The sequence below is a fragment of the Rhinoraja longicauda genome, chromosome 2, assembly GCF_053455715.1.
Source record: "Rhinoraja longicauda isolate Sanriku21f chromosome 2, sRhiLon1.1, whole genome shotgun sequence".
Taxonomy (NCBI): Eukaryota; Metazoa; Chordata; class Chondrichthyes; order Rajiformes; family Arhynchobatidae; genus Rhinoraja; species Rhinoraja longicauda.
Window position 1 is genome coordinate 225,537 of NC_135954.1, and position 17,518 is coordinate 243,054.

The following is a 17,518-nucleotide window of genomic DNA, read 5'->3' on the forward strand; positions in this document are numbered from 1 at the left end:
TGATGGGGCGATGGGAACTGTACGCAATACTCCAAACGTGGCCACACCAACGCTGGTCACATAAAGCTGCATGACATTCTGCATAGTATTATCTGATTTGAATGGATAGCATGCAAAAATCGAGCTAGTCACTATATTCCGGTACACGTGAGAACAAACCCAATTCTGTGTTTCTCTGGTGGGGACAAAATGTTGGAGTAACTCAACGGGTCAGGCAGCACCTCAGGAGAGAAGGAATGCGTGACGTTTGGGATCGAGACCCGAAACATCACGCATTCCTTCACTCCAGAGATGCTGCCTGACCCACTGAGTTACTCCAGCATTTTGTGTTTACCTTCGATTTAAACCAGCATCTGCAGTTTTTCTCCTACTCTGTATTTCTCTGGCTGTTCCTCGCTCAATTCCATTGGTATTTGTCAGATTAAATCAGCCCATGGTGTCTTAGCTTTTCACACATCCTCTTGTCCTCCACTACTGAATTCCATCTAGTTTTTGCCGGTCAGTAAGGACGTGGGGAAAAGGCCCACGTGTCTGTTGTTGGGTTCCACGTATGTGGTGGCTGGTATTCTCCTCACTGTTAAACCTCACAATTACAGTGGAGGGTGGATTGATACCAGATATTACTCAGACACCTGAAGCTTTGGCTGGGTGCCTTACCTGGCCTGGGCTCGACCTCTTGCAGTATTTGTCCCTTGGACAGCTCACAGATCTGTTCTTTCAACTTCTTAATTTCAGCCTGGAGGTGTTGGACATTTCCTTGAGTATCTTCGTTTATCACAGCCTAGAAACAAAACGCGAATGAACACCTTCCACCACAACACGTCATAGCAACAGCCTGGTAGCAACAGATTAATGCTGGAGTAACTCAGCGGGTCAGGCAGCATCTTGGGAGAGAAGGAATGGGTGATGTTTCTTGTACACCCGAGGGTCAGTCTGAAGAAGGGTCTCGACACGAAACGTCACCCATTCCTTCTCTCCTGAGAAGCTGCCTGACCCACTGAGTTACTCCAGCATTTTGTGTCTACCTTCGATTTGAACCAGCATCTGTCGTTTTTTTCCTACACTTCATAGCAACAGTCTGGTAGCAACAGATCGATAATCGAAATGGAGCAACTATTTTAAAGTGTTTGTACAAGAGTGGCAATAGTTAATTTGGCGCAAGTCAAGAGAGAGGCAAAGTTTCAAGGAGATATGCAGGGCAAGTTATTTAAAGTTATGATGGGATCTGGAACACACTGCCAGGTGTGATGGGTATCTGGAACACACTGCCAGGTGTGATGGGTATCTGGAACACACTGCCAGGTGTGATGGGTATCTGGAACACACTGCCAGGTGTGATGGGTATCTGGAACACACTGCCAGGTGTGATGGGTATCTGGAACACACTGCCAGGTGTGATGGGTATCTGGAACACACTGCCAGGTGTGATGGGTATCTGGAACACACTGCCAGGTGTGATGGGTATCTGGAACACACTGCCAGGTGTGATGGGTATCTGGAACACACTGCCAGGTGTGATGGGTATCTGGAACACACTGCCAGGTGTGATGGGTATCTGGAACACACTGCCAGGTGTGATGGGTATCTGGAACACACTGCCAGGTGTGATGGGTATCTGGAACACGCAGAGAATGGAGGGATATGGTTCACATGCAGGCAAGTTTGTCTCAGCATCATGTTCAGCACAGACATTGTGGGCCGAAGGGCCTGTTCCTGTGCTGAACTGTCCCATGTTCAACTTATTTAGAAAACAGTTTAAATTAATATTAAATTAAGAAGTTAAACATATTTAAATTAAAGACATTGAGCGGTGTTAACACACCACAGCATCTCCAAAGATAATTTTTAAGGAAAAGGTAGGGGGGATAAGATTCCCCCCCATCCTACTCATGATCCAGTCAATGATTACCAGCAGCCTTGGCCTGCAGGACACTGGAACACTGCACGTGCCACTTGTACAGTGTGAAATCACCACAGACAAGTGGCAGCTCAAACCAAGCTCTCATCTGCTTCTATTTCAGATGGTGTGGCACGGTGGTGCAGCGGGTAGAGCTGCTGCCTTACAGCACCAGAGACCAGGGTTCCATCCTGACTACGGGTGCCGTCTGTACGGAGTTTGCACGTTCTCCCCGTGACCTGCGTGGGTTTTCTCCGAGATCTTTGGTTTCCACCCACATTCCAAAGATGTGCAGGTTTGTGATTAATTGGCTTGGTGTATGCGTAAATGATAGCGTGTATGGTAGTGTTAATGTGCGGGGATCGCTGGTCGGCGCGGACTCGGTGGGCCTGTACCTGCGCTGTATGTCTAAACTAAACTAAAGGATGTGACAGTGAATTATCCCCCAGCTGAAATCTGCCTAAAACAGACTAATGGAGATGATAGAGGTGGAAGAGGGATGTTGAGGCCGGAGGTCTGTGATTAGTGGAGTGTGGATAGTGAGGAACTGTATCCTGTGAGGCTGTCAGAAGATACAGCGGGACATAGATCATTTACAGACAGGGGCAGAGAAATGGCAGCTGGTGCTTAATTAACCCAAGCATGTGTGAGGTGTTGCACCTCGGGAGGGCAAAGTACACAGTTCATTGCAAGACCCTGAACAGCACTGATGTACAAACTAGGGTTGCCAACTATCTCACTCCCAAACACGGGACAAGGTGACGTCACCGCCCCGCGCCCCACGTGACCTCACCCAGCCAGCGGCCACGTGCTCCCGCTCCACCAATGGCGGCCGCCTGGGCCAGGAGGCGGGTTGCTACGTCAACCTCCGTTAGGCAGCGCCCGGGCCTACAATATCCGGGACTATAGCAACCCCCGGGCTACAGTGTCCGGGCCTACAGCGCCGGGCCTAATACGGGACAAGGGCGGTCCCGTACGGGACAAACCAATTTAGCCCAAAATACAGGATGTCCCGGCTAATACGGGACAGTTGGCGACCGTACTGCAGAGGGATCTTGGAGTTACCTTAAAATAATCCGAATTAAACTCACTTTATTTTTGATCAACTTGGCCCGACGGGCAAACTGCAGAGTGGAGAGTGTTTCACCAAAACACTTTGACCCCGGGTGCACGTTGGCAATGATGTAGGTCTTCGCATTCCCACCAAGAGAGTCCTGCAACAAAATCAACCCATTCACTCAAAAGACAGCGATGACATAACTGTAAACAGCAACTCATTTCAACAGGCAAGAGCGGTTTATTGTCATATGTCATGTCTATTGTCATAGAGTTAGATGTGGCCCTTGTGGCTAAAGGGATCAGGGGGTATGGAGAGAAGGCAGGTACGGGCTACTGAGTTGGATGATCAGCCATGATCACATTGAATGGCGGTGCAGGCTCGAAGGGCCGAATGGCCTACTCCTGCACCTATTTTCGATGTTTCTATGTCCCAGATAGAACAACGACATTCCTACAACAGAACATGTAAACATGGTACACTGTAAACAGGATAATAAACGATGAAATGTTTACACACACACACACACACACACACACACAAACAATAATAGTGCAAAATCTCATCCTTCTAAATTCTAGGCTTGCTTTCACTGGAATTTAGAAGGATGAGAGGGGACCTTATAGAAACATATAAAATCTTAAGAGGATCAGACAGGCTAGAGGCAGGAAAAATGTTCCTGATGTCGGAGAGACCAGAACCAGGGGTCACTGCTTAATGAATGAATGGTTTATTGGCCAAGTATGTGCAGGTACAAGGAATGTGCCTTGGTGCTCCGCTCACAAATGACAACACAAACATACAGTTAACAATTAAGAATAAAGCATAAACACATCAAAACAATAAGGATACAACATTACGGTCTAAACATGTGGGTGAAAATAAACCAGAGCAAAAAAGAGACTACAGACTTTGGTTATTGAGTAGATCTATCACTCGTGGAAAAAAGCTGTTTTATGTCTGGCTGTGGCTGCTTTGACAGTCCGGAGTCGCCTTCCAGAGGGAAGTGCTTCAAAGAGTTTGTGGCCAGGGTGAGAGGGGTCAGAGATGATCTTGCCCGCTCGCTTCCTGGCCCTTGCAGTGTACAGTTGGTCAATGGGGGGAAGGTTGCAGCCAACAACCTTCTCAGCTGTGCGAACGATCCGTTGCAGCCTCCGGATGTGGTGCTTGGTGGTTGAGCCAAACCAGACCATGATGGAGAAGGTGAGGACGGACTCAATGATAGCAGTATAGAATTGGACCATTATTGCCTGCGGCAGATTGTGTTTCCTCAGTTGCCGCAGGAAGTACATCCTCTGTTGGGCCATTTTGACTGTGGAGTCGATGGTGGCCCCCCCATTTAAGGTCCCTGGAGATGATGGTTCCAAGGAACTTAAATGACTCCACAGATGTGACAGATTAACAATAAGGGGTAGGCCATTTAGGACTGAGATGAGGAAAAACTTTTTTCACCCAGAGAGTTGTGAATCTGTGGAATTCTCTGCCACAGAAGGCAGTGGAGGCCGATTCACTGGATGTTTTCAAGAGAGTTAGATTTAGCTCTTAGGGCTAAGGGAATCAAGAGATATGGGGGAAAAGCAGGAACCAGGTACTGACTTTAGATGATCAGCCATGATCATATTGAATGGCAGTGCTGGCTCGAAGGGCCGAATGGCCCACTCCTGCACCTATTTTTTCTATGTTTCTAAAAAGACAAAACCAATGCCCCCAAATCTATGTAGTTCAGAGATTATTTGAGGTTGTGGTGTTTAACAGCCTGATGGCTGCAGGAAGGAGCTGTTCCTCAACCTGGACCTTACAGTTTTCAGGCTCCTGCACCTTCTTCCCCATGGCAGGGGTGAGATGAGAGTGTGGCCAGGGTGGTGTGGGTCAGTGAGAGTGTGGCCAGGGTGGTGTGGGTCAGTGAGAGTGTGGCCAGGGTGGTGTGGGTCAGTGAGAGTGTGGCCAGGGTGGTGTGGGTCAGTGAGAGTGTGGCCAGGGTGGTGTGGGTCAGTGAGAGTGTGGCCAGGGTGGTGTGGGTCAGTGAGAGTGTGGCCAGGGTGGTGTGGGTCAGTGAGAGTGTGGCCAGGGTGGTGTGGGTCAGTGAGAGTGTGGCCAGGGTGGTGTGGGTCAGTGAGAGTGTGGCCAGGGTGGTGTGGGTCAGTGAGAGTGTGGCCAGGGTGGTGTGGGTCAGTGAGAGTGTGGCCAGGGTGGTGTGGGTCAGTGAGAGTGTGGGTCAGTGAGTGTGGCCAGGGTGGTGTGGGTCAGTGAGAGTGTGGCCAGGGTGGTGTGGATCAGTGAGAGTGTGGGTCAGTGAGAGTGTGGCCAGGGTGGTGTGGGTCAGTGAGAGTGTGGCCAGGGTGGTGTGGGTCAGTGAGAGTGTGGGTCAGTGAGAGTGTGGCCAGGGTGGTGTGGGTCAGTGAGAGTGTGGCCAGGGTGGTGTGGGTCAGTGAGAGTGTGGCCAGGGTGGTGTGGGTCAGAGAGTGTGGCCAGGGTGGTGTGGGTCAGTGAGAGTGTGGCCAGGGTGGTGTGGGTCAGTGAGAGTGTGGCCAGGGTGGTGTGGGTCAGTGAGAGTGTGGCCAGGGTGGTGTGGGTCTCTGCTGATGCTGGCTGCGTATCTGAGGCAACAATTCCTGTAATTCCCTTCGATGGTGGGGAGGTCGGAGCTGGTGATGAACTGGGCAGTGTTCACCACTGCTCCAGGGCATTCAGCAGATATGCCATATTGTTGATGTTACAATGGCCATTTAGGACTCATCCAGCAAACATCATCAACTCTACATGGAACTGTGGGAATCCCTCTGCACAACCTACATGAAACTGACTGTTTATTTCACAGCTAAACTCTGATGAGGGACGCATCGAGCAGCCCAGCAGTAAAGTCCCCATGCAAAATGCTGGAGTAACTCAGCGGGTCAGGCAGCATCTGTGGTGAACATGGATAGGTGACGTTTCAGGACGAGACCCTTCACATCTATTTGTTAAAGGGCTGACGATATGTAATTACCCGCAGCAGGAAGGTCAGCTTGGAATCTCTGTAGGAAATGTGGCGACTCTTGCCATTGGCCATGTCGCCGAGCCCCATGATGACGTGTCCCAGGCAGCTCAGGGAACGGTTTATGTTGCTCGCCTCCTGCACAAAACAGAACAGCATCAAAGCACCGAAACCCACCGGACAAGAACCACAACAACATCGTCTTTAGTGCTGAATACTTCACAACAATAAAGCACATCATACAGAATGGGGCCGGTCGCCTCCACTCCTCCCTTGTTTGATCAGATATTCAACATGATCAGATCGTGGTCTCAGCTCCACTTTCACAGAACAATCCAGCACAGGAACTGGCCCTCTCAGCCCAACCTCCCAACCCCATGTCCCCATAACCCCTGACACCCGTACTGATCAACAATCTGTCAAACTCTGTCCTAAACATATCCATTAACTTGGCCTCCACGCCTTCTGTGGACAAGGACACCTACATCCCACCCTACAGTTTAAGAATAAGGGGTCGGCCATTTAGAACGGAGATGAGGAAAAACATTTTCAGTCAGAGAGTGTGAATCTGTGGAATTCTCTGCCTCAGAAGGCAGTGGAGACCAATTCTCTGGATGCATTCAAGAGAGTTAGATAGAGCTCTTAAAGATAGCAGAGTCAGGGGGTATGGGGAGAGGGCAGGAACGGGGTACTGATTGTAGATGATCAGCAATGATCACGGTGAATGGCGGTGCTGGCTCGAAGGGCCGAATGGCCTCCTCCTGCACCTATTGTCCTCTTCCTCGATTCCCCTATTCTGGGCAAGAGACTGCATCTACCCAATCTATTCCTCTCATGATTATTTACACCTCTATAAAATCACCCCTCATCTTCCTGTGCTCCATGGAATAAAGTCCCAGTCTACTCAACCTCACTCGATATCTCAGACCCTCGAATCCTGGCAACATCCTCGTAAATCCTCTCTGTACCCTTTCCAGCTAGACAACGTCTTTCCTACAACATGGTGCCCAGACTGAACACTGTACTCTAAACGGTATAAACCAAAGGTAGACACAAAATGCTGGAGTAACTCAGCGGGTCAGGCAGCATCTCAGGAGAGAGGGAATGGGTGATGTTTCGGGTCGAGACAATTCTTCAGACTGAAGAAGGGTCTTGACCCGAAACGTCACCCATTCCTTCTCTCCTGAGATGCTGCCTGACCCGCTGAGTTACTCCAGTATTTTGTGATACCTTCGATGGTGCCGACTGTAGAGGTTTAGGTAATGAGGGGGATAGATAAAGTCAGTCTTATTTCCCCCCCAGTGTAGAGGACTCCAAAACGAGAGGACAAATTTAAGTTGATGGGGAAAAGACTTCAAGTGGACCTGAAGATCCGGTTTTCCCAGACAGTGGTCGAGGCAAGTACAATGTTTAAAATCATTTAGACAGTAAAATGGATAGATTTAGATCAATAGATTTAAACACGGTCTTACCAGTGCCTTATAGAGCCTCAGCATTACATCACTGTTTGTATACAAGACCTCTCAAAATAAATGCTAGCATTGCATTTGCTTTCTTTATTACCGATTCACTTGCAGATTCACAGTTTGGGAATCCTACACCAGCACTCCCAAGTCCCTTTGCACCTCCGATTTCTGGATTTTTTCTCCATTCAGAAAATAGTCTACACCTTTATTCCTACGACCAAAATGCATGACTCCACTATATTCCATCTGCCACTTCTCTGCCCACTCTCCCAACCTGTCCAAGTCTTTCTGCAGAGTCCCTGCTTTCTCTACACTACCCTACACAATTTACATTTATCCCAAGCCAATTAACCGACAAACCTGCACGTCTTTGGAGTGTGGGAGGAAACCGAAAATCTTGGAAGAAAACCCACGCAGGTCACGGGGATAACGTGCAAACTCCACACAGACCGCACTGGCAGTCTGGGTGCAGCCCGGGCCTCTGGCGCTGTGAGGCAGAGTTCTACCGCTGCAGACAGCACTGGCAGTCTGGGTGGAACCCGGGTCTCTGGCGCTGTGAGGCAGAGTTCTACCGCTGCACTGCCCATAATGATGGAAAACAATAATGAGGATCAGGCACAGGACAGCATTTACCTTTAGTCGTTGCCCTTCAGCTTGCGAATCTTTCTGCCGTTCAGATCCTGCTAAATCAACCAGGTTTAACCGTGAGGTTCGGATATTGACCAGGGCGCTGGTCTTTTCCTTGGACTCGATGGCAAGTGCAAAGACGGCGTGGGATCGCGAAGACTCTCGGTTCATGGAGGTGGAAGCAACACTTCTGTTCCGCCATCCCACCGACAGAACCTGTGGGGAAATTCATCAAAATTATTCACTTTTACCCACACCACCAACCCCAGAGTCTAGTTTAGTTTAGTTTTGAGGTACAGCGTGGAAACAGGCCCTTCGGCCCACTGGATCCATGCCGACCAGAGATCCCCGCATACTAACACTATCCTACACACACCAGGGACTGTGGTTGGACTCATCTCAGAAGGAGATGAGACAGCCTATAGGGATGAAATCCAAAGGCTGGCAGCATGGTGTTCAGTGAACAATCTGGTCCTGAACTCCTCCAAAACAAAGGAACTTATAATTGACTTTAGAAAAACCAGTGGAGATTACGACCCACTCTACATCAATGGGGTCTGTGTGGAAAGGGTACCAGCTTTCAGGTTCCTGGGTACGCACATCGCAGAGGATCTTACCTGGTCTACCAACACCATCACCACAGTAAAGAAGGCACAGCAGAGACTCCACTTCCTGAGGATCCTCAGGAAAACCAACCTGCAGGAGAAGCTCATGTTGTCCTTCTATCGCTGCTCCATCGAGAGTGTGCTGGCATACTGTATAACCACATGGTATGCCAGCTGCTCAGAAAAGGACAGGAAGGCCCTTCAGAGGGTCATCACGACGGCCCAGAAGATCATCGGCTGCTCACTGCCCTCCCTGGAGCACCTGTTCAGCCTACGCTGCCTCAGTAGAGCAGGCAAAATAATAAAAGATCCATCCCACCCCGGCCACCGTCTGTTTGTTCATCTGCCCTCTGGTCGACGTTTCAGGTCGATCAAATCCCGAACAAACAGACTTAAGAACAGTTTTTACCCCAGGGCCATACGAGAACTGAACACTACCTTTGCACTAGGCAACACCGTTAAAAAATCTTGTACTTAATATAATTGTATTTATGTATTTATTTGTTTTTGCATTTATTGCATATATGTTTGTACGCACCGTCAGGATTGGCTATTTTTTAATTTCGTTGTACTCGTTGCAATGACGATAAATGAATATTATTATTATTATTATTATTATTTACACGTGAACCAAACCAATTACAAACCTTCACGTCTTTGGAGTGTGGGAGGAAACCGAAAATCTTGGAAGAAAACCCACGCAGGTCACAAACTCTGTACAGACAGCACCCGTAGTCGGGATGGAACCCGGATCTCCGGAGCTGCAAGTGCTGTAAGGCAGCAAATCTACCATTGCACCACTGTGCCGCCCTTTATTATTTTCATGTGTACCGAGGTACAGTGAAACGAGATTGATCCCTGGGATGGCGGGACTGACATATGAGGAAAGATCGAAAAGACTGGGCTTGTATTCACTGGAGTTTAGAAGGATGAGAGGGGATCTTATAGAGACATATAAAATTATAAAAGGACTGGACAAGCTAGATGCAGGAAAAATGTTCCCAATGTTGGGGGAGTCCAGAACCAGGGGCCACAGTCTTAGAATAAAGGGGAGGCCATTTAAAACTGAGGTGTGAAGGAACTTTTTAACCCAGAGAGCTGTGAATTTGTGGAATTCTCTGCCACAGAGGGCAGTGGAGGCCAATTCACTGGATGGATTTAAGAGAGAGTTAGATAGAGCTCTAGGGGCTAGTGGAATCAAGGGATATGGGGAGAAGGCAGGCACGGGTTACTGATTGTGGACGATCAGCCATGATCACAATGAATGGTGGTGCTGGCTCCAAGGGCCGAATGGCCTCCTCCTGCACATATTGCCTATGTTTCTATGTTTCTTTGAAACGCTTTTTGTTGCGTCTCTCCAGTCAGCAAAAAGACTATACATGATTAGAAATCAGGCCATCCACAGTGTACAGATGCAGGATAAAGGGAATAATGTTTAGTGCAAGATAAAGTCCAGTAAAGATACAGTAGTCCGAGAGAGAGATAGAACAGCCATGATTGAATGGCGGAGTAGACTTGATGGGCCGAATGGTCTAATTCTGCTTCTATCACTTGAGAACATGACCAGTACTAAACATACATGTACTGGTCTGTATCACAGCAAGGTTAATGTATAAACCTACCTGGTAGGCTTCAGCTGCTGACGTCACCACCTGCTCAATCACTCCTTCGACAAAGACACCCGTCTTTATGTTCTCGCGTAGAAACAGACCCGATGATGCCGGGTCCAGAAGGTCAAATATTTGTTCGTTGTAAATCTCAATGAAGGAGCATTTGCAGAGAAACCTCTTGCCTTCTCCAGCCTAGAAATGGACACGGGTTTGAAACGTTAGCAAGTGGTCGACAATCCACACAACCGTGGTTAGACAGTGTGAGCCGTGTTACCCATGGTTAGACAGTGTGAGCCGTGTTACCCATGGTTAGACAGTGTGAGCCGTGTTACCCGTGACCAGAACAGTGTGAGCCGTGTTACCCGTGGTTAGACAGTGTGAGCCGTGTTACCCATGACCAGAAGTGTGAGCCGTGTTACCCGTGACTAGAACGCTGTGAGCCGTGTTACCCGTGGTTAGACAGTGTGAGCCGTGTTACCCGTGGTTAGACAGTGTGAGCCGTGTTACCCATGACCAGAACGCTGTGAGCCGTGTTACCCGTGGTTAGACAGTGTGAGCCCTGTTACCCATGACCAGAACAGTGTGAGCCGTGTTACCCGTGGTTAGACAGTGTGAGCCGTGTTACCCGTGGTTAGACAGTGTGAGCCGTGTTACCCGTGACTAGAACGCTGTGAGCCGTGTTACCCGTGGTTAGACAGTGTGAGCCGTTACCCATGACCAGAACAGTGTGAGCCGTGTTACCCGTGGTTAGACAGTGTGAGCCGAGTTACCCGTGACTAGAACGCTGTGAGCCGTGTTACCCGTGGTTAGACAGTGTGAGCCCTGTTACCCATGACCAGAACAGTGTGAGCCGTGTTACCCGTGGTTAGACAGTGTGAGCCGTGTTACCCGTGACTAGAACGCTGTGAGCCACGTTGTGACCAAACGTGCCTCAGTCACCCTCAACGCAAGTCTGTCATTCACACCACAACAAGGGGGGGGGGGGGGATGGGTCATGCGAGGGTGGGGGTCATGCTCAAGTGGAGGGGAGGGTCACCCTCAGGTAGGGGGGGTTCATCCTCAGGGGGAGGAGGAGGAGGTGAGAAGGTCATCCTCAGGTGGGGGAGATGGGGGTATTCTCGGGAAGTGGGGGAGGAGGAGGGGAGGGGGTGATTCTCAGGTGGTGGGGAGGGGGTCATCAGGTGGGGGGGAGGGGGGGTATTCTCAGGGAGGGGGTGATTCTCAGGTGGGGGGAGGGGGTCATCAGGTGGGGGGGAGGAGGGGGTCATCAGGTGGGGGGGGAGGAGGGGATTCTCAGGTGGGGGGAGGGGGGGTATTCTCAGGGAGGGGGTGGTCCTCAGGTGGGGGGAGGAGGGGATTCTCAGGTGGGGGGAGGGGGGGTATTCTCAGGGAGGGGGTGGTCCTCAGGTGGGAGGGTCACCCTTCAGGTGGTTTGTGGGGTTCCCTTGTTGGCCAACATGATTGCTGAAGGGAGGTAACATGGAAACACAATACTGGCCCTGCGCTCATCCCTTGTTACCTGGAGAACAAGGACACTGATGTCAGACCATAGCTCTGCCTTGAACAAAACTCATCTTCCTTGTAGGAAAGATGTTGTCAAGCTGGAAAGGGTGCAGAGAAGATTTACAAGGATGTTGCTAGGACTCGAGGGCGTGAGCTACAGGGAGAGGTTGAGTAGGCTGGGACTCTATTCCATGGAGCGCAGGAAGATGAGGGGAGATCTTACAGAGGTGTACAAGATCATGAGGGGAATGGAGAATGTGAATGAACAGAGATTTTTACACGAAGTAGAGAGGGGAAAGATGCAATAGGAACCCGAGGGGCAATGTTTCTCAGAGGAGGTAGTTGTTTAGAGATACAGCGCGGAAACAGGCCCTTCGGCCCACTGGATCCGTGCCGCCCAGCGATCCCCGCACATTAACACTATCCTACACACACTAGGGACAATTTTTACATTTACCAAGCCAATTAACCTATAAACGTGCACGTCTTTGGAGCGTGGGAGGAAACCGAAGATCTCTGAGCAAACCCACAGAGGTCACGGGGAGAACGTGCAAACTCCGTACAGACAGCGCCCGTAGTCGGGATGGAATCCGGGTCTCCGGCGCTGCATTTGCTGTAAGGCAGCAACTCTACCGCTGCGCCACCGTGACCGCCCTGTTGTAGTACCTGTTGTGGCAGGGACTATAACAATATTTGGGACGGGTAGATGCCACAAGAACGGTTTAGAGGGAAGATTGTTTTAAACCAGCATCTGCAGTTCTTCCCTACATATGGTACAGGGACATGGGCCAAACGCTGGCAAATGGGACTAATGTAGGTGGGGCACCTGGGTCGCGTGGACAAGTGGTACAACCCCTGTTTCCGTGCTGTGGGACTAACATTCTTCAGAGTAGATTAACCAGGCATTCATCTGCAATGTAATTATTAATACAAATCACACTCAATCCATTGTGTGAACTACTTTGTGTTAATTATAATCTGCCACATTGTGATTATTTATACAGGAAGATGAATAACTAGGCAGTATAAAGAAAGAATACCTTTTCCTTTTCGCGATTGATCAGGTAGAAGAGGTATTCAAGGCTGCGTGGGATTATTCCTCTCAGGTTGTGAGTGCGGTTGTCAGTCTCCTCAGAGGGCCCTGTGGACACACGTTGACAGAACCAGGCACGCGAATGAGGTCAAAAAGAGGAAATGAGCCGAGCGCTTGCTCGAGTTGTACAGCGGGGGTCAAAAAATGGAACATTTACACACAAAATGACCAAATTCGAGCCTCTTTTAGTGCATTTCAACATAAAAACGGACATTACTAAATAATGTGAATATGTCACTGTACACTAATACCATTGAAGTAAATTCGCACATTAATTGATAATCAGCCCAGAAAGGTGGTAATTGGCTTTTCTGCTGTGTTTTATATTTTAACCCTGTCTTAATTAATTTAGTTCTATAATCTTGCATTTAAATTTAATATTTATTCATTACAGTTCCATCACTGATTTTCTGGCACTCTTGGTTCCAGAGCTTTGCTGGTTTATCCAGCCAGCCAAGGAAGTCGCTGGGCGATGGCGATAGATGTGCCGGCTCCAGCTGGGCTGGAGTTCCACAGCCCCGGCCACAGGTTGCAAATTCAACCCACCGATCAGCCATGGAAGTCCCAATGAGGTGGAGATTGGCTGTCTTTCTCAGACGAGGTGCCACATTTTCGGGGAGACTTCCAGGGCGCAGGGGATTTCTCACAGAACCCCTAGCTACCTCTAGCGGAACCCTAGTGTTCATTAGAAGTCTGTACATCGTTTATTTTCTTTTTTTTCCCGATCCGATTTCTCCATTGGTAAACACGAATTTGGCGGAAATCAGGCAAAAAGTGTGGAAAATGGATTTTAAAAACGTGGAAATCTACGTAAACACGTAAAATGCACATGCCTGCAGAAAAACACGAGATTGGGGTTACGATTTAAAAATATCAGTGAATGGAGCAGGTTTGTACACGTCAGAATACTAGGGAGCCACGATCAGTTTTATTTTCAACGGCTGTTCAGGTCTGAAGGCTGGAAAGTTCACGCGATCCTCAGCTTCCGGTGGGGTTCCGTTCCGAGAAACCCATTGATCATCGCCAACTATCTCCGTGTAACTGCAGCGGGAGGTGGCTGGGAAGCAACGTTGTATAGTTTAGACAAGACAATAGGTGCAGGAGGAGGCCATTCGGCCCTTCGAGCCAGCACCGCCGTTCAATGTGATCATGGCTGAGTTTAGAGATGCAGCGCGGAAACAGGCCCTTCCCCACCGAGTCCGCACCGACCAGCGATCCCCGCACACTAACACTATCCTACACACACTAGGGACAATTTACATTTACACAGAAGCCAATTCACCAACATGCCTGTACGTCTTTGGAGTGTGGGAGTAAACCGGAGCTACCCTGAGAAACCCCACGCGGGTCACGGGGAGAACGTACAAACTGCGCCCGTAGTCAGGACCAAACCCGAGTCTCCGGCGCTGTGAGGAAGCAACTCTACTTCTGCCCAAACGGAACACAGTGCGGCAGGAACAGGCGACTGAACTCCAGGGAATGTACTGAGATTATGACACCACAGAGCATGTGTGTGTGTACAACCACAACTGGCATTACTGCAGAAGGATCATTAGAGGGCAGCACACTGGCTCAGCGGGTAGAGTTGGTGCCTCTCAGCGCCACAGACCCGGGTTGGATCTACGGGTGCTGTCTGTAAGAAGTTTGAAGAAGGGCCTCGACCTGAAACGTCACCCATTCCTTCTCTCCCGAGATGCTGCCTGTCCCGCTGAGTTACTCCAGCATTTTGTGTCTACTTCCCATTTACTGTATTTTAGTTTAGTTCAGAGATACAGAATAGAAACAGTTCACCACACTGAGTCCACACCGACCATCCATCGCCTGTTCACACTAGTTCTATGTTATCCCACTTTCTCATCCACTCCCGACACATTAGAGGTTGAGGTGATTTTACAGAGGGGGGAGTAACCTACAAACCTGCACATCTTGGGGAAGAGAGAGGAAACCGGAGCACCGAGACGAAACACAGGAGGCCACAGGGAGAACGGGTAAACTCCACACAGACAGCACCCAAGGTCAGGCTCGAACCCAGGTCTCTGGCGCTGTGAGGCATCGGCTCTACCAGCTGCTCCACCGTGTCAATATTGGAGAAATTAAAATTCCCCAGAAATATAACCCCGTAGAATGTGTCTATATCTCCGGCGCACAGTTAGGGGCTTGTAATAGAAACATAAAAACATAGAAAATAGGAGCAGGAGGCCATTCGGCCCTTCGAACCAGCACCACCATTCATTGTGATCATGGCTGATCGTCCACAATCAGTAACCTGTGCCTGCCTTCTCCCCATATCCCTTGATTCCACTAGCCCCCAGAGCTCTATCTAACTCTCTTTTAAATTCTTCCAGTGAATTGGCCTCCACTGCCCTCTGTGGCAGAGAATCCCACAGATTCACAACTCTCTGGGTGAAAAAGCTCCTTTTCACCTCAGTTTTAAATGGCCTCCCCTTTATTCTTAGACTGTGGCCCCTGGTTCTGGACTCCCCCAACATTGGGAACATTTTTCCTGCATCTAGCATGACCAGTCCTTTTATAATTTTATACGTCTCGATAAGATGTTATAGAGACAAACCAAGTAAAGTGGTCACCACTTCCTTGTTTCCAAGTTCCACGGTGGCAGGACCTTCCACGTGTGCAGCAATGGTTTTCTTGCGATGCCCTCTCCTCATTTACCGGCCTGTCGATCACGTCTAAACCTCAGCAGGCCCGGGTTCCATCCTGACTACGGGCGCTGTCTGTACGGAGTTTGTACGTTCTCCCCGTGACCTGCGTGGGTTTTCTCCGGGTGCTCCGGTTTCCTCCCACACTCCAAAGACGTACAGGTTTGTAGGTTAATTAGCTTGGTATAAATGTAAAATTGTCCCTAGTGCATCTGGGGTAGTGTTAATGTGGGGGGATCTCTGGTCGGCGTGGACCTGGTGGGCCGAGATACGGCACGCGCTGTATCTCTAAACTAAAAACTAAACCAGGGGGCTGAGAACACATCCTTGCTGGACCTCAAACTCTAAGATACATGACAAAAGCACATGCATTCTTTACAACTTGAAAGCTTTCATATATATCATGTGTTTGTGTACTTACCCAACATTGTAAATGTTTTCCCAGAGCCAGTTTGTCCACTAAGGAAAAGAAACATTTTTTAGTACATTTCTCCTAATGTTGAGCGAAGACAATCTTTATTTACAATACAATATATCTTTAGTGTCATTGTACAGGGGTACAACGAGATTGGGAATGCGCCTGCCATCCGATGCAATAAATTAATTAGCTAATCAGTATACATTTATACAACCCAGTGGAACAAATTAGAAACAGTTTAAAACAGTATAAAGTTCAAGTAGGTCTGTGCCGGTTCACTGTTGGTAAGACCAGAGGATGGGGGTTGTACGGAACGGGCTGCCAGAGGATGGGGGTTGTACGGAACGGGCTGCCAGAGGATGGGGGTTGTACGGAACGGGCTGCCAGAGGATGGGGGTTGTACGGAACGGGCTGCCAGAGGATGGGGGTTGTACGGAACGGGCTGCCAGAGGATGGGGGTTGTACGGAACGGGCTGCCAGAGGATGGGGGTTGTACGGAACGGGCTGCCAGAGGGGGCAGCTGAGGCAGGTACTATCACCGCATTTAAAAGACATTTAGACAGGTGCACGGATAGGGCAGGTTTAGAGGGACGTGGACCAAACGTGGAGAAAGTGGGGCATGTGGGTCAGTGCGGACAAGTGGCGAGGGGCGAGTTTCTGTGCAGCGTGACTGTGCGGAATCGTGCACAGTTCTGATTGCACTCCTTCGGGAAGGATGTCATTAAATTGGAAAGTGTGGAAGAAATTAATTTAGAGGTAAATTAAAGGGGATTGAAAAGCAGAGACTTTGCAGGTTTGCTTCAAGAGACTTTATTGCATGATATCATGGAGAGATGGCAGCAGTAATCTGCCCACCAGTTCTCTGACTTCACAGCAGAATTAGCCGACAGTCACACTAAGCAGTATCCAACTTTTGTTTTCTGTTAGATACAACTTTATGAAAATATACTGCCTACTACATGGGTACCAATGATTTCATTAGACATAACATTCCACTGAAAGTGTGCAAAAAAAAGATTCACCACAACTGGAGGACTTGAGTTTATAAAGAGTGGTTGGGTTGGATAGGCTAGAACTTGAGCATAGGAGTGACTTTATGAAGTTTATAAAACCATGAGGTGCATTGATCAGGGGAAAAGCCACCGACCTTTACCCAGAGTAGGTGAAATCCAGATCTAGAGCAGATAGGGAGGGGTAAGGAGAGATGCAATAGGTACTCAAAGGGTAGGAAGAAACTGCAGAAGCTGGTTCAAATCGAAGGTAGACACAAAATGCTGAAGTAACTCAGCGGGTCAGGAGAGAAGTCAGGAGAGAACTCAGCGGGTCTGGGGAGAAGGAATCGGTGACATTTCGGTTCCGGACCCTTCTTCAGACTCAATGGGAACACTTTCCACACAATGGTAGGTGGGTAAATGGAACGAGCTGCCAGAGGAACTGTTCGAGGCCGGTACAACGACCACATTTAAAATGGAATTTAAACAATGACTTACTATGCAAAGATGGTCCCATTGTACCCGTTCATGCAAGACTCGATGATGCCCCGTCCCACAGCTGAGAACACGGCTTCCTGCAACGTGGAGGACAGGAGACATTCACATCAGCAGCCAATTG

At 49.2% G+C, this 17,518-nt stretch overlaps 1 protein-coding gene across 1 annotated transcript in view; it reads right to left on the reverse strand.

Annotated features, from left to right (window-relative positions):
- Positions 1 to 17,518, reverse strand: part of kif15 (kinesin family member 15) — an 83,421-nt gene that overhangs the window by 53,727 nt on the left and 12,176 nt on the right. Inside the window, exons 4-11 of the mRNA XM_078430030.1 lie at positions 17,398 to 17,474; positions 15,911 to 15,948; positions 12,780 to 12,880; positions 10,249 to 10,428; positions 8,028 to 8,237; positions 5,941 to 6,066; positions 2,989 to 3,111; positions 658 to 781 (exon numbers count right to left, since the gene is read on the reverse strand). Coding sequence (XP_078286156.1) covers positions 658 to 781; positions 2,989 to 3,111; positions 5,941 to 6,066; positions 8,028 to 8,237; positions 10,249 to 10,428; positions 12,780 to 12,880; positions 15,911 to 15,948; positions 17,398 to 17,474 — 979 coding nt within the window. The remainder of the gene's footprint in view (positions 1 to 657; positions 782 to 2,988; positions 3,112 to 5,940; positions 6,067 to 8,027; positions 8,238 to 10,248; positions 10,429 to 12,779; positions 12,881 to 15,910; positions 15,949 to 17,397; positions 17,475 to 17,518) is intronic.